At 51.8% G+C, this 16,164-nt stretch overlaps 1 protein-coding gene across 3 annotated transcripts in view; it reads left to right on the plus strand.

Annotated features, from left to right (window-relative positions):
• MLLT1 (MLLT1 super elongation complex subunit) overlaps positions 1-16,164 on the plus strand; it is a 131,130-nt gene that overhangs the window by 75,428 nt on the left and 39,538 nt on the right. For all 3 annotated transcript variants that reach the window (XM_060297271.1, XM_030879426.2, XM_030879427.2), the window contains exons 2-3: positions 546-726; positions 8,751-8,833. In XM_060297271.1, coding sequence (XP_060153254.1) covers positions 546-726; positions 8,751-8,833 — 264 coding nt within the window. The remainder of the gene's footprint in view (positions 1-545; positions 727-8,750; positions 8,834-16,164) is intronic.

A 16,164-nucleotide genomic window follows, 5' to 3' on the forward strand; every position in this document is an offset into this window, starting at 1 on the left:
GGAGATCTTGGTGAGGGTTGCTACTCCGGGCAGGGAGCCATTTGCAGTGAGCCAGTGCAAGAGGAGAGCAGGCAGACTGCTAGCAAGATGATGTCTGATCATGGAGACTGCTGAGAAGACTGTGTCATAAAGAGCCATGGGGTGGTGGTGGGTGCTTTCAGGTTGGGTGGTCAGGGAGGGCTTCTCTGAGGAGGTGACAGTCAAGCCGAGACCTCGGTGACAGGATGGAGCCAGCCGTGGGGAGGCCTGGGGGAGAGCATCCGAGGCAGTGGGAACCACAGGTGCCAAGGCCCTGGGGCAAGGTGGGGAGGAGGCGCGGGGGGGGGGCCCCGTTGGCCTCCTGGGGAGCGAAGGCATGCACAGCCGTCCGGGCCCCGCCCACCTGAGCACGTGTAGGCTCCTGCTCCTGTGAACGCGCTGCCCCTTCGCAGACTCCCTTCACTTACGAGCTCTGTAGGCCACGGGGGGCCAGGGGGAGGGCACGGCCTGCAGCACCCTGCCCTGGGCTCTGCGTTGACCCTGTGCCCGCCTCTCTCTCCCTGCAGTGCACTGTCCAGGTCAAGTTAGAGCTGGGACATCGTGCCCAACTACGCAAGAAGCCCACCACGGAGGGCTTCACGCATGACTGGATGGTGTTTGTCCGCGGCCCTGAGCAGTGTGAGATCCAGCACTTCGTGGAGAAGGTGGTCTTCCGGCTGCACGACAGCTTCCCCAAGCCAAAGCGTGGTGAGTGTCCCCACCCTGGCCGCCTGCCCTCTCCCTGGGGAGCAGGTGGCCTGTACCCCGCAGCCCGAGGTGAGAGCTCGCCCTCCACACAGGGCCTCCACCATCCCTTCTGCTTCTCCCTTGGCCGCGGACTTGGCTGTAGGGAAAACCCAGCGGAGGTGGTGACAGCATCTTGTGTCATCACTTAGGCTCTGAGAAGCTTCCAGAGAATGTAGCCCTGTGGTTGAGGGTGGGAAGGGCGACTTACACCCCCTGGTGAGTAAGCAGGAAGCTGCTTACTGGGCCCACGTTGGAGGAGAGATGCCCTTTAGAGAGCCCGTGGTATGTGGGGCAAAAGCAGAAAAGGCTTGCGTTTCGCCGCCGCCTCCTCCCAGGCTTCACCCCTCAGAGTGCCCGGCCATCTGCGAAGTACAGGGTGACATGCGGCCCGGCTGTCTGACGGGGTGGAGAACCGGGAACTCACCCAGGGCGCGCGATCAGAGACCACTTCCTGGGGAATTTGGAGCAAAGTTGGAGGCGATGTTGGGAGCTCTGTGGGGGCCGGGCCCTGTCTCCTGTTTTTACCATTCGGTCCCCATGTGAAGCCCAGCCCGTCACAGGGGTCTTGAAAATAGTTCTCGAATGGATGCATTGATAAAGGAACAAAGGACTCTGTGCTCGGAAAGGGCTTCAGGGCTGGGAGAGCCGTTGCTGGGCTGCTGCCCCCTCTACCCACAGTAGGTGGCCAGGGGGCCGGGGGTCATGCTGTGACAGCATGGAGCCTCGGGTGGAAGCAGGAGCCCATTCCGGGACCTGCTGGGGGCCTGGGCTTGGGCCGGCAAGTGTCTTGCTGTCCAGTGGGGAAGTGACGTGTGTTACAGGAGTAGAAACTCCTGGTTCAGAACTGGCTCGAGATTCTTTTTCTTCTGGATTCTTCCATCAGCTTTCCGCTGTTCCTTTTCCTTCGTTTCTCCTTTCCTGAGTCTTCAGCTTCTCTCCCTTTTTCCTTTTTCCGTCTCTGAGCCTCTTGGAGAGAGCCCATCTTGTTCCTGGCAACAGCAGGTATCTGTAAAGCACCTGCTAATAATAATAGTAGTAATACATGCCACTTATCAGGCACGTCCTGCTCACAAGCTCTTTTCGTTCACCCCGCGACCCTCTTTTACAGATGGGGAAGCAAGCTCAGGGGGCCAGGTAAGCTGCCTGTGCTTTAAAGCATGAGTCTATGCTCTGTGGGCTGGATATGCCCGTTTTTCTTGGCGCTTGGTCACGCCTGTTCATTCTGGGGGAGCCCGTGGTCGCTGTGTCCGGACGCAGAGCAGAAGCCGGGCTGCCCCCTCCTGGCCCAGGTGCCTGCTTTCCCAGACAGCTGCCACTGCGGTTCCTTCACCACCTCCCTCTCCCGTCCCTCCCTTTCTCTCCGGGAGGGGCCTCAGATGGTGACTGCTATCCACCTTTCAGCTGCTGGTTTCATCTTCCTCCCCTCCGGTCCTTAACCAAGCAGCCGCTAGAAGTAACACTCAGAGCTGCCTACGTTTGTCCTGCCCTCGCTCTGTGCTGTGTGATGCAGGGAGCCCCCCAGGATCCCCTCCCATATCTAGATGTGGAAACTGAGGTCCCGAGAGGCCCAGTCACCTGTTTGTGGTCACGAGGAAGCGGCACATTCTCTGAGCTCCCGATGTCTGAAACATGGGTTTTGAGTGAAGTGCACTCTTTTGAAGTGTCGTTTTGCAGGCAGAGTTTCAGTAGGTGAATCGTGCGTGTTTGCAAAGTCGGTGCGGCCTCTACACAGAGGGCACCTGCGTCACGGGTATCGAATGGTAAATGCTCACTCGCCATTTGCTTAGTGGTCAGTGAAAAACAGATCAGGTGAAGCAGCCAGTGAATTTCTTATAGGGCTCCAGCCTCTGAAATTATACTTTATGTGCTTAAAAAGTATCTTTTACACCACAATATGCACCCGTAACAGACCCAGCAGAGATGTGCCAGGTGGGATGTTCCCACCTCCCAACTCATCAGCGGTGGTATCACCCCAGGGGCAACATTTCTAGGCCTTTCTGGGTCGTGTCCTTTCTTAACACCTTAAAGCAGTAGAAGCAAATTTGCTTCTTATCTCTAGATTTTTCACATTTGTTTATTAACTTACTAGCGTGAAGGGTTAGACTTTCTCCTAAGCTTCTCCCTCTTTCATCCCCGACAAGTGAGGGGTTTGTGTCTGGCCATATAGTTTGCTGCTGTATCCTAAGTAATACTTAGGTGCTTACTAAGTATTCGTTGAGAGAACGAATGCATTCTTCGATGCTGTCAACTTTGGCCAAGGTCTCCTGACTTTTCATTTAGGAAGAGAAGGGCAGGAGCACCCCGTCTTCCTTGAACCTTACACCCCTCCCTCTGAGAGCTACACTTGACTTCATTAAGGTTGCTCCACTCCAGGATTAGAGATTAAGTCTAGAAGTTGGTAGCTGGCAAAGGGCACTGACCGTAGCGACTCTCTCCATTGTCGGGCTGGTCGGGATCCTCTCTGAACTCTGGGCCACTCCAAGGAGAACGCTCAAGCTCATGTCAAGGTCAGATGGGCTCTTTTTATCATCCTTGGTTAAAATTTGGCCCCGTTTACTGCGCTTCATATTTGACCCTTTGCTTCTCTTCCCATCCTTGCATTGTGTCTTTTTCATCAAAGGTGCTTTGCCTTTTTTCCATCCTCCCCAGCATTTCATTTATTCAGTGGAGTTTTTTCCCCTTCGAGATATTTCATTCTGGTCTCTTCCTCCTCTAGTCAGAACTGGCTCCTCTTTAGCCATCACGCTGGGACTTTCCTTTACTTTTCTCCTGGGGGGATTTACCTAATACCCTTATGTTTTGGTTTATTTTCCTGTTTTACTAGAATAATTTCTCAAGAAGTTTCCCAGGAGATTAATTACTGAAGCAATTTCCAAAGAAAGGTGTGTGGGGAATAAACTCCTTGACTCCTAGTGTATTTGAAGTGCCCTTGTTCTGTTCCCACACTTGAATAGTAGTCTAGTTGGGTGTAACGTTCTAGTTGGAGAATTACTGTCACTTAGAGCTTTGGAAGTGTTGCTTCTTTGTCTTCTGAGAAGTCTGATGCTATTGGGTTCTTGTTCTGTTGCAGATGACCTGTTTTTTAGTTTTTTGTTTTGTCTTTAGAAGGACTTAAGATGGTTTTTATGACATTGTTTCCGGGATCTTTTTTGGTTGTGTGTTTGTTCATCATGTTGGACATGTGGTGTCCTTCATTTTATTTTATTTATTATTACTATTTTTAAAAATATTTGTTTATTTATTTGGCTGTGCTGGGTCTTAGTTGCGGCATGCTGGATCTTCGTTGCTGTGTGAGGGATCTTTGTTGCCGCATGTGGGCTCTTTTAGCTGTGGCATGTGGGATCTAGTTCCCTGACCAGGGATTGAACTTGGCCCCCTGCGTTGGGAGCGTGGAGTCTTAACCACTGGGCCACCATGGAAGTCCTGGTGTCCTTCATTTTAGCTTCTATTTCTTTGACAATTTCTTTCCACCTATTTAATTTCTTTTTTCGCATTCTAGGATGCTTATTATATAACTTGTCTATGTTTAAGTCTTTTCATCTGTAAAATGGGAACAACTGCATCTGCCTCACAGTGTTGTTGGGAGGATTAAATGAGTTAAATGTATAAAGTGCTGAGAATACTGCCTGGCATACAGTAGTTGCTTTATGAATATCAGCTGCTGTTGACATTTGTTTAATCTGCTGAGTTGTTTTTGCACCTTTCACCCTTTAAAAAAAATGTCTTTTTGCTCTACATTCTGGGAGATTCCATCGAATTTATTTTCTGGTCTTTTTGTTGAATTAAAAAGTTGTAAGTACTATATTTGTACTAAGGTCTAAGAGCCCTTTCTTACTCTCTAATTTTCCTTTTTAAAAGTATTTTGTTTTCATTTGTTGAGCAAGTCTTGCATCTGAGGGCATTGACTCTAGGTTTTTGTTTTTGTTTTTGTTTTCCTTTTCCCAAGTTCTCTTGTGGTCCCCAAAGTATTCCTGTTTCTTTGGCCTCTTTCCTCCAAGTGGGAACTCTTACCGAGTGCTCTGTTCAGGGCAGGATGGGTTCGCTTTACCAGCGGTTTCTGGTTAGGGAGTGGGTCCCCCAATTTCCTGACTGAGAAGGGCCTGACTCAGGGGGTGGGGTGGGGAAGGTCGCAGGAGGGATACCCAGGGCTGTTGTTCCAGTCACAGCCGCTCTGGTTGGCTTTTTTTTTTTAATAACTGCTTTACTGAGGTATGAGTCACACATGATAAAATTCACCCTTAATGTGTACGATCCTCGTGTCTATTGTGTTCGTACAGTGGCTCAGCCATCACCTCTCTCATTCCAGAACGTTTTCATCACTCCAAGAAAAACCCCTAGCCACCGGCTCCCCACTGCACCTGCGGATGCCCCAGCCCAGGCCTCCCGGGGCTCAGGCCCCCCCTGCAGCGCCTGTGCCATGTCCCCGGCTGCAGCTTCCTCTTCCTGTTTGCTTGCCCAGCATGCTCTCACCCACTTTCTGCCTTCCAGAAAGTTCTTGACTGCTCACATCGCCTCCCTCCCCGTTACTCTCACGGCATTATTTGGTTTCCTCCTGGCCTCACTTTGCTTGCCATGGGCCCTCAGGTGGGACGGCAGGCAGGCCGGTGGCATCTGCTCGGTCTCCCACATCTGGAAGCCTGTACTCTGGCCCCGTGCCCCGTCTCTGAACGGCTAAGGTGGTTTTCAGCCTGGGAGTGCCCGTCCTCCGAGAGGCCTTTAGAGAGAGATTGAGAAATGCAAAGCAGGGTCCCTTCCCTGAAGGGGTTTGTCGTCTGGTAGAGAGATGAAGATCAGAGGTGACATGAGTGGAAGTAAGTGACCTGGGGGTCAGAGGCCGAGGGAAGCCAGGGCTGTCCCTGCGGGAGGGGGCCCTGACTCGGGCCTTCATGGCTGAGGGGATTCAGACTGGGAGTGGGCGGGGGGAGATGGACATTGGGGTGGAGGGTGCAGGCAGGTCCCCGGTCCCTCCCTCCTCTGCTGGGGGATTGTGCAGCAAGAACAGGCCACCCTTCCTCTCTGCTTCCTCTTTCCTTCCTGGATGCAGGTTAATTCAGCAAGCAAGCAGGTGCCCGGCCCTGTGCGAGGCCGGGGCACATGAGGCAGACTGCAGGACGCTCACAGTGGGGGGGCTTGGGCACTAGGCGGGCAGGGTTCATGCAGGTGGAGAAACCCCCCCTCAGTCTGCTCAAACGGGATCGAGAGACTCGGGGAGAGGCGGGCCGTGACCTGGCCTCCCTGCCCACATTTCTTCCTGTCCCTGGACAGGCTTCTCACTTCAGTAGATGACCTGACAGAGGTGTGACATGTGGCCCGCTCAGCAGTATTTGACAGATATGTAGTGAATGTTTCCAAAAGGCCTGGCCATGGTGCTGGCTCTGGGGGTGTCACACTGCATGAACCGGAGCTCGTGTAGGATTGAGGAAGGTGGAGACAGTAAGCACAAGGAGTGCTGAGACCCAGTGATACAGGACGCTCGGGGCCGGAGGAGGGAACCGCAGCCTGGAACTTGATGGGGGACGGGGGCTGCTGCTCAGTGAAGGGGTCCCGGAGGAAGTGGTCTGTGATCTGAGAGGGGCAGCGTGGCAGGGCTGGTGAGACATGAGCCTGGAGGGCATGGAGCCCCGTGCAGGCCCCCTGGAGCGGCTGGAAGTTGGTCCTGAGGGCAGTGAGGAGCCATCATGGGACACAGATCTGTGATTCAGAGGGGTCCTTCCCGCGGCCTCTGCAGAAGAGGCCTGGGAGCAAGCCTGAGGCAGGCCGGCTGGTGAGGGGCTGGAGCGGAGGCTCAGGGCGCCAGGCAGCGGGGTGCAGCCCAGAGATGTTTGGAGGTAGCCTTCACAGCGCTTGGTGGCGGGCGAGCCACCGAGCCGTAGGGGCAGGAGGGGCTGAGGCGTCCTCGGGGGAGCGGTGGACAGCTGGGGCCCTGACCTGCACGACGCCGGGAGCCACGGGCTTCAGAGGGAACGAGGCGGTATCTTGGGGCGGGCTGCTTCCGGCATGCCCAGCCAGCACCGCCAGGAGGCTCTCCGAGGAGCAGCAGAGTAGGAGCTGGCTCAAATAGGGATTTGGGGCTGAGGTCGACCCCACAGTGTCCCCGGGCTGCCTGGGCCACCGCCCATTGACCCAGCCTGCAGGCAGGGGCACTCCTTACTTCCAGGTGGGCTGACCGTCAGACTGAAGGTGACTGAGCTTACTCCTGGGGACCAGAGGTGTCCCCTTGGCCTCTGGCGTCAGCCGGGCACCTGACACTGTCGGGCGCGGATAGTGGTGGAGTGAATGCACGAATGAGCGAGTGCAGCGTTTGGTAGCAGTAATGATTCTGTGCAGGCCCCGAGGTCAGGTGACAGTGCTCAGGGCGCTCAGCCGAGGCAGCCGGGCTACTGCTGCCCCCACGGGAGGCTATGCTGCGGGGGCGGTGGGTCCTACGGCCCGGTCGGGACGGCCCCCCTCGCCCCTGGCAGGGAAGTCCGTCCAGCTGAGCATGCCTCAAGCCCCAGGCTGTGGGGACTGGAGCCTGAAGCGCAGGCTGAGCCCTCCTGGGGGGCGTGGGGGGAGCGGGAGCTGGGCTTGGAGGACAGTGGCTGGCGTAGGGGCAGGGGGAGCCCCTGGGGCCGGCTTACCCGCCAGTCCGCGCAGCTCCCTGGAGCCCCGCCCCTGTGGTTTGCAGAGCGGGGTCCTGTGCAAGGCTGTCCAGCCAGCCCTGGCCTTGAGGGTCCCCAGTTACTCTAAACCCACCCCCCACCAGTTTTGTTTGCGCAGATAGATGAGACACGTGAGATATTTGAGGTATATGATATTTTAAATGATTTTTTTAAGAAAAATCTTACGAGGTTTTAATTTTTAAAAAGTCATGTTTCTTTTTTAAAATTAATTTATTAATTTATTTATTTTTGGCTGTGTTAGGTCTTTGTTTCTGTGCGAGGGCTTTCTCTAGTTGCGCCAAGCGGCGGCCACTCTTCATCGCGGTGCACGGGCCTCTCACTGTTGCGGCCTCTCTTGTTGCGGAGCACAAGCTCCAGACACGCAGGCTCAGTAGTTGTGGCTCATGGGCCTAGTTGCTACGCTGCATGTGGGATCTTCCCAGACCAGGGCTTGAACCCGTGTCCCCTGCATTGGCAGGCAGACTCTCAACCACTGCGCCACCAGGGAAGCCCTAAAAAGTCATGTTTCATTATGTTCCAATGCACTGTTTTCTGGCAATTTCTGGCCCCCTTAAGAATTACAATACAGACATACGTGTGTAAAGGTTTTTCCCTATTTTTTACTATCTCCTGGTCTGGTTGCCTCAGGAGAGGGAGGGGCGGAGGACAAGGGGGATTTGATCTGTACAGTTCTGATTTTTTTTCTTACATGCGGGAGAACAATATTGTTCTCAATGCTGTCATTGCATAATGACAGCATACCTGTCAAAACATTGACAGTTCATCCTGGAGGGTGAGACTGCGGGAGATTGTTTTACCTCTATTTTACTGTTCTTCTTAGTTTCTTTCTCCCCCTCCCTCCCTCCCTCTCTCATCACTCTTCACCTGGGAATGCTTTGCTTAGGTGCTGAGGTGGAACCCAGGCGAGCCCCCGCTGGGAGCGGGCCATGTCCATCTCCATCTCCTGGCGTCCGTGTCCCTGGCCCCAAGTGGGGCCTCAGTATCCATGTTTGAGTGGGCGATGGCAGGAGGAGGGCACAGCAGAGTGCCTGCCCTGCTGGGAGACCAGGGACCCCCTGGCCCGGCACCTCGCTGAGCCGCACTGCTGTGCTGCCCTCAGTCAGTTGAACCTGTGTGGCCAGTGGCCAGTGCTGGCTGCGCTGCCATAGCTGGTCTCGTGCCCCTTCCCCAGCGCTCTCCCCCCCTGGCGCCACGGGGTCACCTTTCTCCTGCTCCGCTGCTTCTCTTCCTCTTGACCCCTTTGGCATGGAACGGGGCCTGGGGTTTCCCATGCTGGGGGAGCTGGCCTCCTAGCGCTGACAGCGGTTTTCCCTTTCTTTCCAGTGTGCAAGGAGCCCCCCTACAAAGTGGAGGAGTCGGGTTACGCAGGCTTCATCATGCCCATCGAGGTGTACTTCAAGAACAAGGTAGGAGCCCGGGTAGCGGCAAGGAGGATGCACAGCTCACACAAGGGCCAGTGGGACCGGCAGCGCCGGGTGACAGGGTGGATGTCGGCATGTGTAGCAGAGACTGCATGTTGGGCGCCCGCGGGCGGAGCGTCACGCGCATCCCTCCCGTGGTGGCAGGGCTGGGGAGCCGGGCACGTTGCGGCAGCAGGTGGGGGAGTACCGGGGCACGTCGCCATAAGTCATCCTGAAAGTGGCAGGGTCCCCGGCTCAGCCGCCACGTGCTGGGGTGGGGCCGGAGTCTATGACCTGTCCTAGAGGGGTTGTCACCTCGCGGGAGGAGGGGCAAAGAACTGGAAGTTATTAGACGTCTGACAGTGGGCTGTTGGTTGGATGCACTTATGCATCTTCTGAACAGAATCTTTGATGACCTTGGGGGAAAGAGCTTTTAATGCTGTTGAATGAGGAAAGCAAGTTATATGTGTGTCATTTATAGAAAAAAGGAATTATATACGTGAAAGATGTTAACAAAGGTAATCTGGGTGGCAGGATCACAGCGGGGTTTTGTATTATTTCTCTCCATATGTATTTTCTAAACATTTACAATGAAAAAGTAGAAATAGTCATAGACCGTTCAGGCTGCTGCAACAAAATACTGCAGATGGGATGGCTCACAAACAACAGAAATTGTTTGCTCAGCGTCCTGACGGCTGGAAGTCTGGGATCGGGTGCCGCCGTGGTCGGCTGAGGGCTGTCCTCCATCCTCTGGGTCACAGGCTTCTCGCTGTGCCTTCACAGGGTGGAAGCGGCGAGGGGCCTAGGGGCTCTTTCTGGAAGTGTTAATCCCATTCCCAAGGGCTCCATTCTCGTGACTTAAGCCCCTCCCAGCACCATCACGTGGGGGGTGGGAGTCAGCATAGGAATTGGGGGGGGACACATTCAGGCCATAGCTTTTTTTTTTTTTTTTTTTTTTTGAGCCCAGTAACCAACATTTAACAGTTGCCTCCCTGGCAGCGTGCCTCTCTGCTGATCCTCACAGGTGCCACCAAGCGGCCAGCAGTGCCCTTCGCTGGCTCCAAGGTGGCCGGCTGGCTGCTGCTACTCCACAAGTCCAGCCAGACTGGCTGTGGGCGGCTCTGCCATCTTTCAGGAAGGACATCCCCCTGGGGGGCCCGAGGGTGCCACCACTCACTTAACGAGCCCCTTGTTCTGAGAGCCCGTGGCGTCAGAGGCCTCTGGGGTGGAGCTCAGGTGGGCACCCGCGGCCGCCTGAGCACCAAGGGACATCTCAGCGGGTGCGGCTCAGCGGGATTTGGCGGCGGGGCCTGTGGGTCATCCCGAGGCTCTCTGGGCGTCGAGGCCTGAGAGTCCCGGTGACTGGCCACTGTTGAGAGGAGAGCCCAGCCTGTCCGCATGGGTGGGGGATGGATACTGCACCCTGAGGGGCCTGGCGCCCTGCAGCTTAGGGACCATGCTCAGGGAGGCCTCCTGCTGCCCCGGGAGCGTGGAGAAGGGGGCGTCCACGTGGGGCGGGGTGCCAGTGCTGGGGTGAGTCCTGGGGCCCCCCGTGGGGAAGCTGTGCAAACAGGATGCTGATTGTAGCCCCTCTGAGTGGTTGAGGAGACAGAGCGAGTCCATTGGGAGGGAGCGCTGAGCTGTGGGTGCCTTGGTATCTGCAGGGTTGGGTGCTGGGTCCGGCGTGGCCCCGTGAGCCCTTTCTCAGGATAAGTGCTGGGTGCTCTCCTGTGCCCTGCATCCTGTTACTAGAATCCTCTGTTCCTGGTGGGGGCGTTGCCCTCAGGGCTGTAGCGGGCAGCCCTGCGCTGCAAGGCCCATAGCGGGAAGGGGTGCAGGTCCTGTCACAGGTCCTGTGGGGTGTGTGTGCTGTGCCAGGCGCTCTGCTGAGCGGTGCTTATTACTTAGTACCCGGGCAGGCCCCAGAGGATGGTGATCTCCCCAGTCTGGATGAAGGGGCGCCTAGATGCCCGGTTGTGTGGTCAGGGCTGCACCATGATTGGCGGAGCTGGGGTTTGGGCCAGCAGAGCGTGTGTTCACACAGGCACACCCATTGCTTCAATACCCGAGACAGGCGTGACCCGGGATGACAGCTCCTCATGAATTCTGTTGTTTACTTGCTTCTGGGTGACAGGGACAGTATTGTTTTATGTATCGTGTGGTACAGCTATTGTCTAAATGTGGGTCCCTGTTGAGGGACGTGTGGGGAAAAGTGAGTGCCGGTTCATGGCAAAAGCAGCTTCTGTAGGCGTGGGATGCATGTGAACCAGGGACATCGTGAGAGCGTCTGCTGGTGACTTTTCCCCCCTGCCATAGGCAAGGGCTGCGGTTGGCTTTCAGCCCTGCCTTACTGTCCAGCTGTCAGTAAGTTGAGCTGGTCTTTGTCCTGCTAAGAAGAGGCGGGGCAACTGTGGACAGCCCACTTCTCTTGGCCCCAGTTTCTCTGTCCACGAGATGGGTTCCTAATTGTGTCTGCTTCTCAGGCTGTTGGGAAGATTCGGAGTGATGGAAGCTAGCGTGTGGCCCGGTACCCAGCACAGAGTAAGGGCTTCATCCACGTGTGTCGTTGATGTCACTGCTGGGTCCACCTGGGTGAGCGGGGTGAGTGGAGCAGGCGGCCTCTGAGGCCTTCAGGCCCCAGGATGACATGTGGCCTCTCCGGACAGTGGGGGGATCTGCACCCAGAGCAGAAAGGACACTTTCTCAGGCGCGGGATGTTTTCTCGTGTGAGCGTGAGGCGTTCTAGCCTCAGTGGCGCTAGCTGGAGAAATTCTGTGTTATGTGGTGTTTGGCGCTAAAACTTATCTGAGGCCACGTTCAGTTTGACCTGTTGGCAGGATGTTCTTTTACAGATAAAGCCCTCCTTTCCCCCAAGCGAAAAAAAGAAGCAGTGTGGGGGGTGGGTCTGTCTGACTTAATAAAAGTAATCTCTGTGTCTTCTTTTTTTAATACTTTTAAAATATTTATTTATTTATGTGGCTGCGCTGGGTCTTAGTTGTGGCATGTGGGATCTTTAGTTGCCGCACATGGGCTCTTAGTTGCGGCATGTGGGACCTAATTCCCTGACCAGGGGTGGAAACCGGGCCCCCTGCATTGGGAGCACGGAGTCTTTAGCCACTGCGCCACCGAGGACGTCCGTTGAGCAGTTTTTACTCACATGCTTCTGACTCCAAATGCACGGTGTCCTTCCCAGCACCTCTCCTCCGGCTCTGATTCTCCAGGCACCACTGGAGTGCCCAGCAGTTCAGTTCGCTTCTGACACTAGCCACTTGAATTAGCGCAGACCTGCAGGTCAGGGGTCAGCCCCACAGGGCTGTCCCCAGTTCAGACGACAGCCACAGGTCTGCGCTGCGCCTCCTGTACTTCTGATGGATCAGCTATCCATCGGGGGTTCCCACAGCCCCCTCAGGTTCTGGAATTTGCTGACAGCTCACAAAACTCCGATCAGCATTTTACTCCCTGTTTCTGGTTTAGTGTATGGGATGTAATTCAGGAATAGCCAGGTGGGAGAGAGGCAGAGGGCCCACGCACCGCCCTCCTGGCACCTCCACGCTCACCTGCCCTCCCTGAGGTCTCCGAACCCCATGTTGAGGGGTTTTATGGAGGCTTCGTTGTGTAGGCATGAGTCAGTCATTGGCCACTGCTGACTGACTCAATCTCCAGCCCTCCCCCTCCCCGGAGCTTGGAGGTCGGGAGGGGGGATGAGCTTCTAATCAAGACTTGGTCTTTCTGGGGACCAGTCCCATCCTGAAACCATCTAGGGACCCACCAAGAGCCGCCTCGGTAGAACAAAAGACGCTCCTGTCACCCCGTCACTCAGGAAGTTCCAAGACCGGGAACTGAGGACAAATGCCAGATATCTTTCTATGATGCCACAATTGTAAAATAAAATTTTTATTGAGGTGAAATTCACGTAACGTGCAGTTAAGCGTTTTACAGTGTACAGTTCAGTGGCATTTAATGCATTCATAATGTTATGCAGCCACTGCCTCTCCAGTTTCAAATTTTTCGTCTCCCCGTCCCCCCGACCCTCATCTTCTGGGAGCCTCTAATCTGCTTTCCGTCTATGGATTGCCTATTCTGGGTATTTCATACAAAATGAATCATACAACGTGTCTTTTTGTGAGTGGCTTCTTTCACTTAGCATAGTGTTTTCGAGGTTCATTCAAGTTGTAGCATGTGCCAGTACTTCATCCCTTTTTATGGCTGATTGAAGTATTCCACGGTATGGAGGTACACACGCATATACAGTCGATTCTCGTTACTCGAAGTAGCTATGCTCTCTGTAAGGTCACCAGGAACATTGAGTTAGTGAAAACTGAAGGGTTGCTACAGGGGGCCTAAAGGGTTAAGTTCCTGCGAGCCTCTGGTCACAGTGTTGTCAACTGGTGGATACATAACCTTGTTTCCTGCGTGCTTCTGTTTGAAACCTCCTTATTTACTGTACACTGTTGATTCACTAACATTGAACTCACAGCCCAGGCACCGTCATTCATGCCTGAACCAAGCTTGTCCAGCAGACATATTTTCTCTGTAAGGCACATCACAGCCCTCCTGGGCTTGGGAACCCTAGACAGCACTTTAGCACTGTGCTTGGGGCCATTTCAGATGGCAGAAGCATAAAAATTTGGTAAAGATGGCACTACATACGTGGTGAAAAGGCCACTCGTTCAGTGTGAGAACTGCACAGGAAGGCCGAGTGCAGCTTGTTTCACAGCAGCCGGGGACGAGCCTGCAGCCAGCTGCTTTCTCACCACTCGGTGCCTGTCTGCAAGTGGACACGAAAGCCACGAGGACTGATTTTGGGTTTATAGGTAATTTTAGTGAGTAGCTGAATACAGAAACAGGGAACGCACGAATATTGAAGATCCACTCTGCCACAGTTTGTTTATCCACTCGTCTGTTTGTAGACGTCTGGGCTGTTTCCGCCTGCTCGCTGCTGTGACTCATGCTGCTGTGGACGTGCGTGGACGTGTACATGTTTGCGTTCCAGTCTCCAGTTTTGTGGAGCGTATGCCTAGAAGTGGAATTGCTGGGTCATGTGGTAATTCTGTGTTTAACTTTTTTGAGGACCTGGCAAACTCTTCTCTACATATTCCCACCAGCAATGTAGGAGAGTTCCTATTTCTCCCCATCCTCAACAGTGCTTGTTATTTCCTGTTTTTGTTTTGTGGTAGCCATCGAAGTGGGTGTGAAGTGGTATCACGTTGAGGTTTTGATTTGCATTTCCTTAATGACAGTGGTGTTGAACATCTCACCTGCTGTTGGCCATATATGTATCTTTGGAGAAATGGCTGTATACATCTTTCGCCCGTTTTTTTAATATTTATTTTTTTAATTGTTGTAAGAGTTTTTAATATATTCTGGGTATTAAACTCTTACTGCATGTGTGATCTGCAAATGTTTTCTGCCATTCTTTGGGTTTTTATCACATTCTGATAATGTTCTTTGATACACAGAAGTTTTTAATTTTTATGAAGCTCAAGTTATCTACTTTTCTTCTTCTGTTACACTTTTGGTGTCAAATCTCAGACTCCATTGCCAAATCTGAGGTCATGAAGATTTACCCCTATGTTTCCCTATACTAGTTTTAGTTCTTATGTTTAGATAGTTGACCCATTTTGAGTTAATTTTTGTGTGTGGGATGAGGTAGGGTCTAACTTCATTCTTCTGCATGTGATCGTTCTGTTGTCCCCGCACCATTTGTTGAAGAGATTGTTTTCCCCTGTGGAATGGCTTTAGCATCCTTGTTGAATATCAACTGGCCATGTATGGTTGGTTTTATTTCTGGACTCTCTATTCCATTGGTCTTTATGTCTGTCCTTATACTAGTACCGTACTGTTTTGATTACTGTAGTTTTGTAGAAAGTTTTGAAATCAGGATATGTGGGTCCTCCAACTTTGGGGGTTTTTGTTTGTTTTTTTTAATATGATTTTGGTTTTTGTGGGCCTCTTGGGATTACATATGAATTTGACACTTGGCTTTTCCATTTTTGCAAAAAAGGCCACTGAAATTTTGATACAGATTGCATTGAATCTGTAAATACTTTGGAGACATTACGTCGTAACAATATTGAAGTCTTCCAATTAAGAACACAGATGTCTTTCCGTTTGATTAGGTCTTCTTTAATTTCTTTCAGAAACATTTTGTACTTTGCAGTGTACAAGTATTTTACTTTCTTGGTTAAATTTATTCCTAGATATTTTACTCTGTTGCATGCTATTGTAAATGGAATTGTTTCCTTAATTTCCTTTTGGAATGTTCATTGCTGGTATATAGAAACATAACTGATTTTTGTGTGTGTTGATCTTGTACCCTGCAACTTTACTGAATCTGTTTATTATCTTTAGTAATTTTTTGTGGCTTCTTTGGGATTTTCTACATAAAAGATACCTGCAAATGGAGATAGTTTTACTTTTTTCTTCTCAGTTTGGATGCCTTTTTTCTTTTTCTTGCCTCATTGATCTGGCTAGGACTTCAATACAGTGTTGAATAGTAATGATGAAAGTGGTCTTTCTTAGTTTGTTCCTGATCTTTGAGGGAAAATGTTCAGTCTTTTACGACTGAGTATGATGTTAGCAGTGGTTTTTTGCATAAATGCCCTCTATCAGGTTAAGGAAGTCCCCTTTTATTCCTAGTTTACTGAGTGTTTTCATGAAAGGGCATAACATTTTTTCAAACTCTTTCTGCCTCTGTTGAGATAATCATGTGGGTTTTTTTCCTTTATTTTATTAATGTGGTATATTAACAATGATTGAACCACTCCTGCATTCCTGGGATAAATTTCCACTTGGTTATGTATATAATCTTTTTTAATGTGTTGTTGGATTCGGTTTGCTAGTATTTTTTTGAGAATTTTATATTCACAAGGAATATTGATCAGTAGTTTTCTTGTGGTATTTTTGTCTGGCTGTTTTATTCCTAGTTTTATTCCTAGTTTACTGAGTGTTTTCATGAAAGGGCATAACATTTTTTCAAACTCTTTCTGCCTCTGTTGAGATAATCATGTGGGTTTTTTTCCTTTATTTTATTAATGTGGTATATTAACAATGATTGAACCATTCCTGCATTCCTGGGATAAATTTCCACTTGGTTATGTATATAATCTTTTTTAATGTGTTGTTGGATTCGGTTTGCTAGTATTTTTTTGAGAATTTTATATTCACAAGGAATATTGATCAGTAGTTTTCTTGTATTTTTGTCTGGCTGTGGTATCAGGGTAATAATTATGACTTCATAGAATGTGTTAGGCAGTGTTCCTTCCTCTTCTATTTTTGGAAAAGTTTGAGTAGAATTGTTGTTAATTCTTAGAATGTTTGGTAGCGTTTACCAGTGA

The sequence above is a fragment of the Globicephala melas genome, chromosome 3 (genome assembly GCF_963455315.2).
Source record: "Globicephala melas chromosome 3, mGloMel1.2, whole genome shotgun sequence".
Lineage (NCBI taxonomy): Eukaryota > Metazoa > Chordata > Mammalia > Artiodactyla > Delphinidae > Globicephala > Globicephala melas.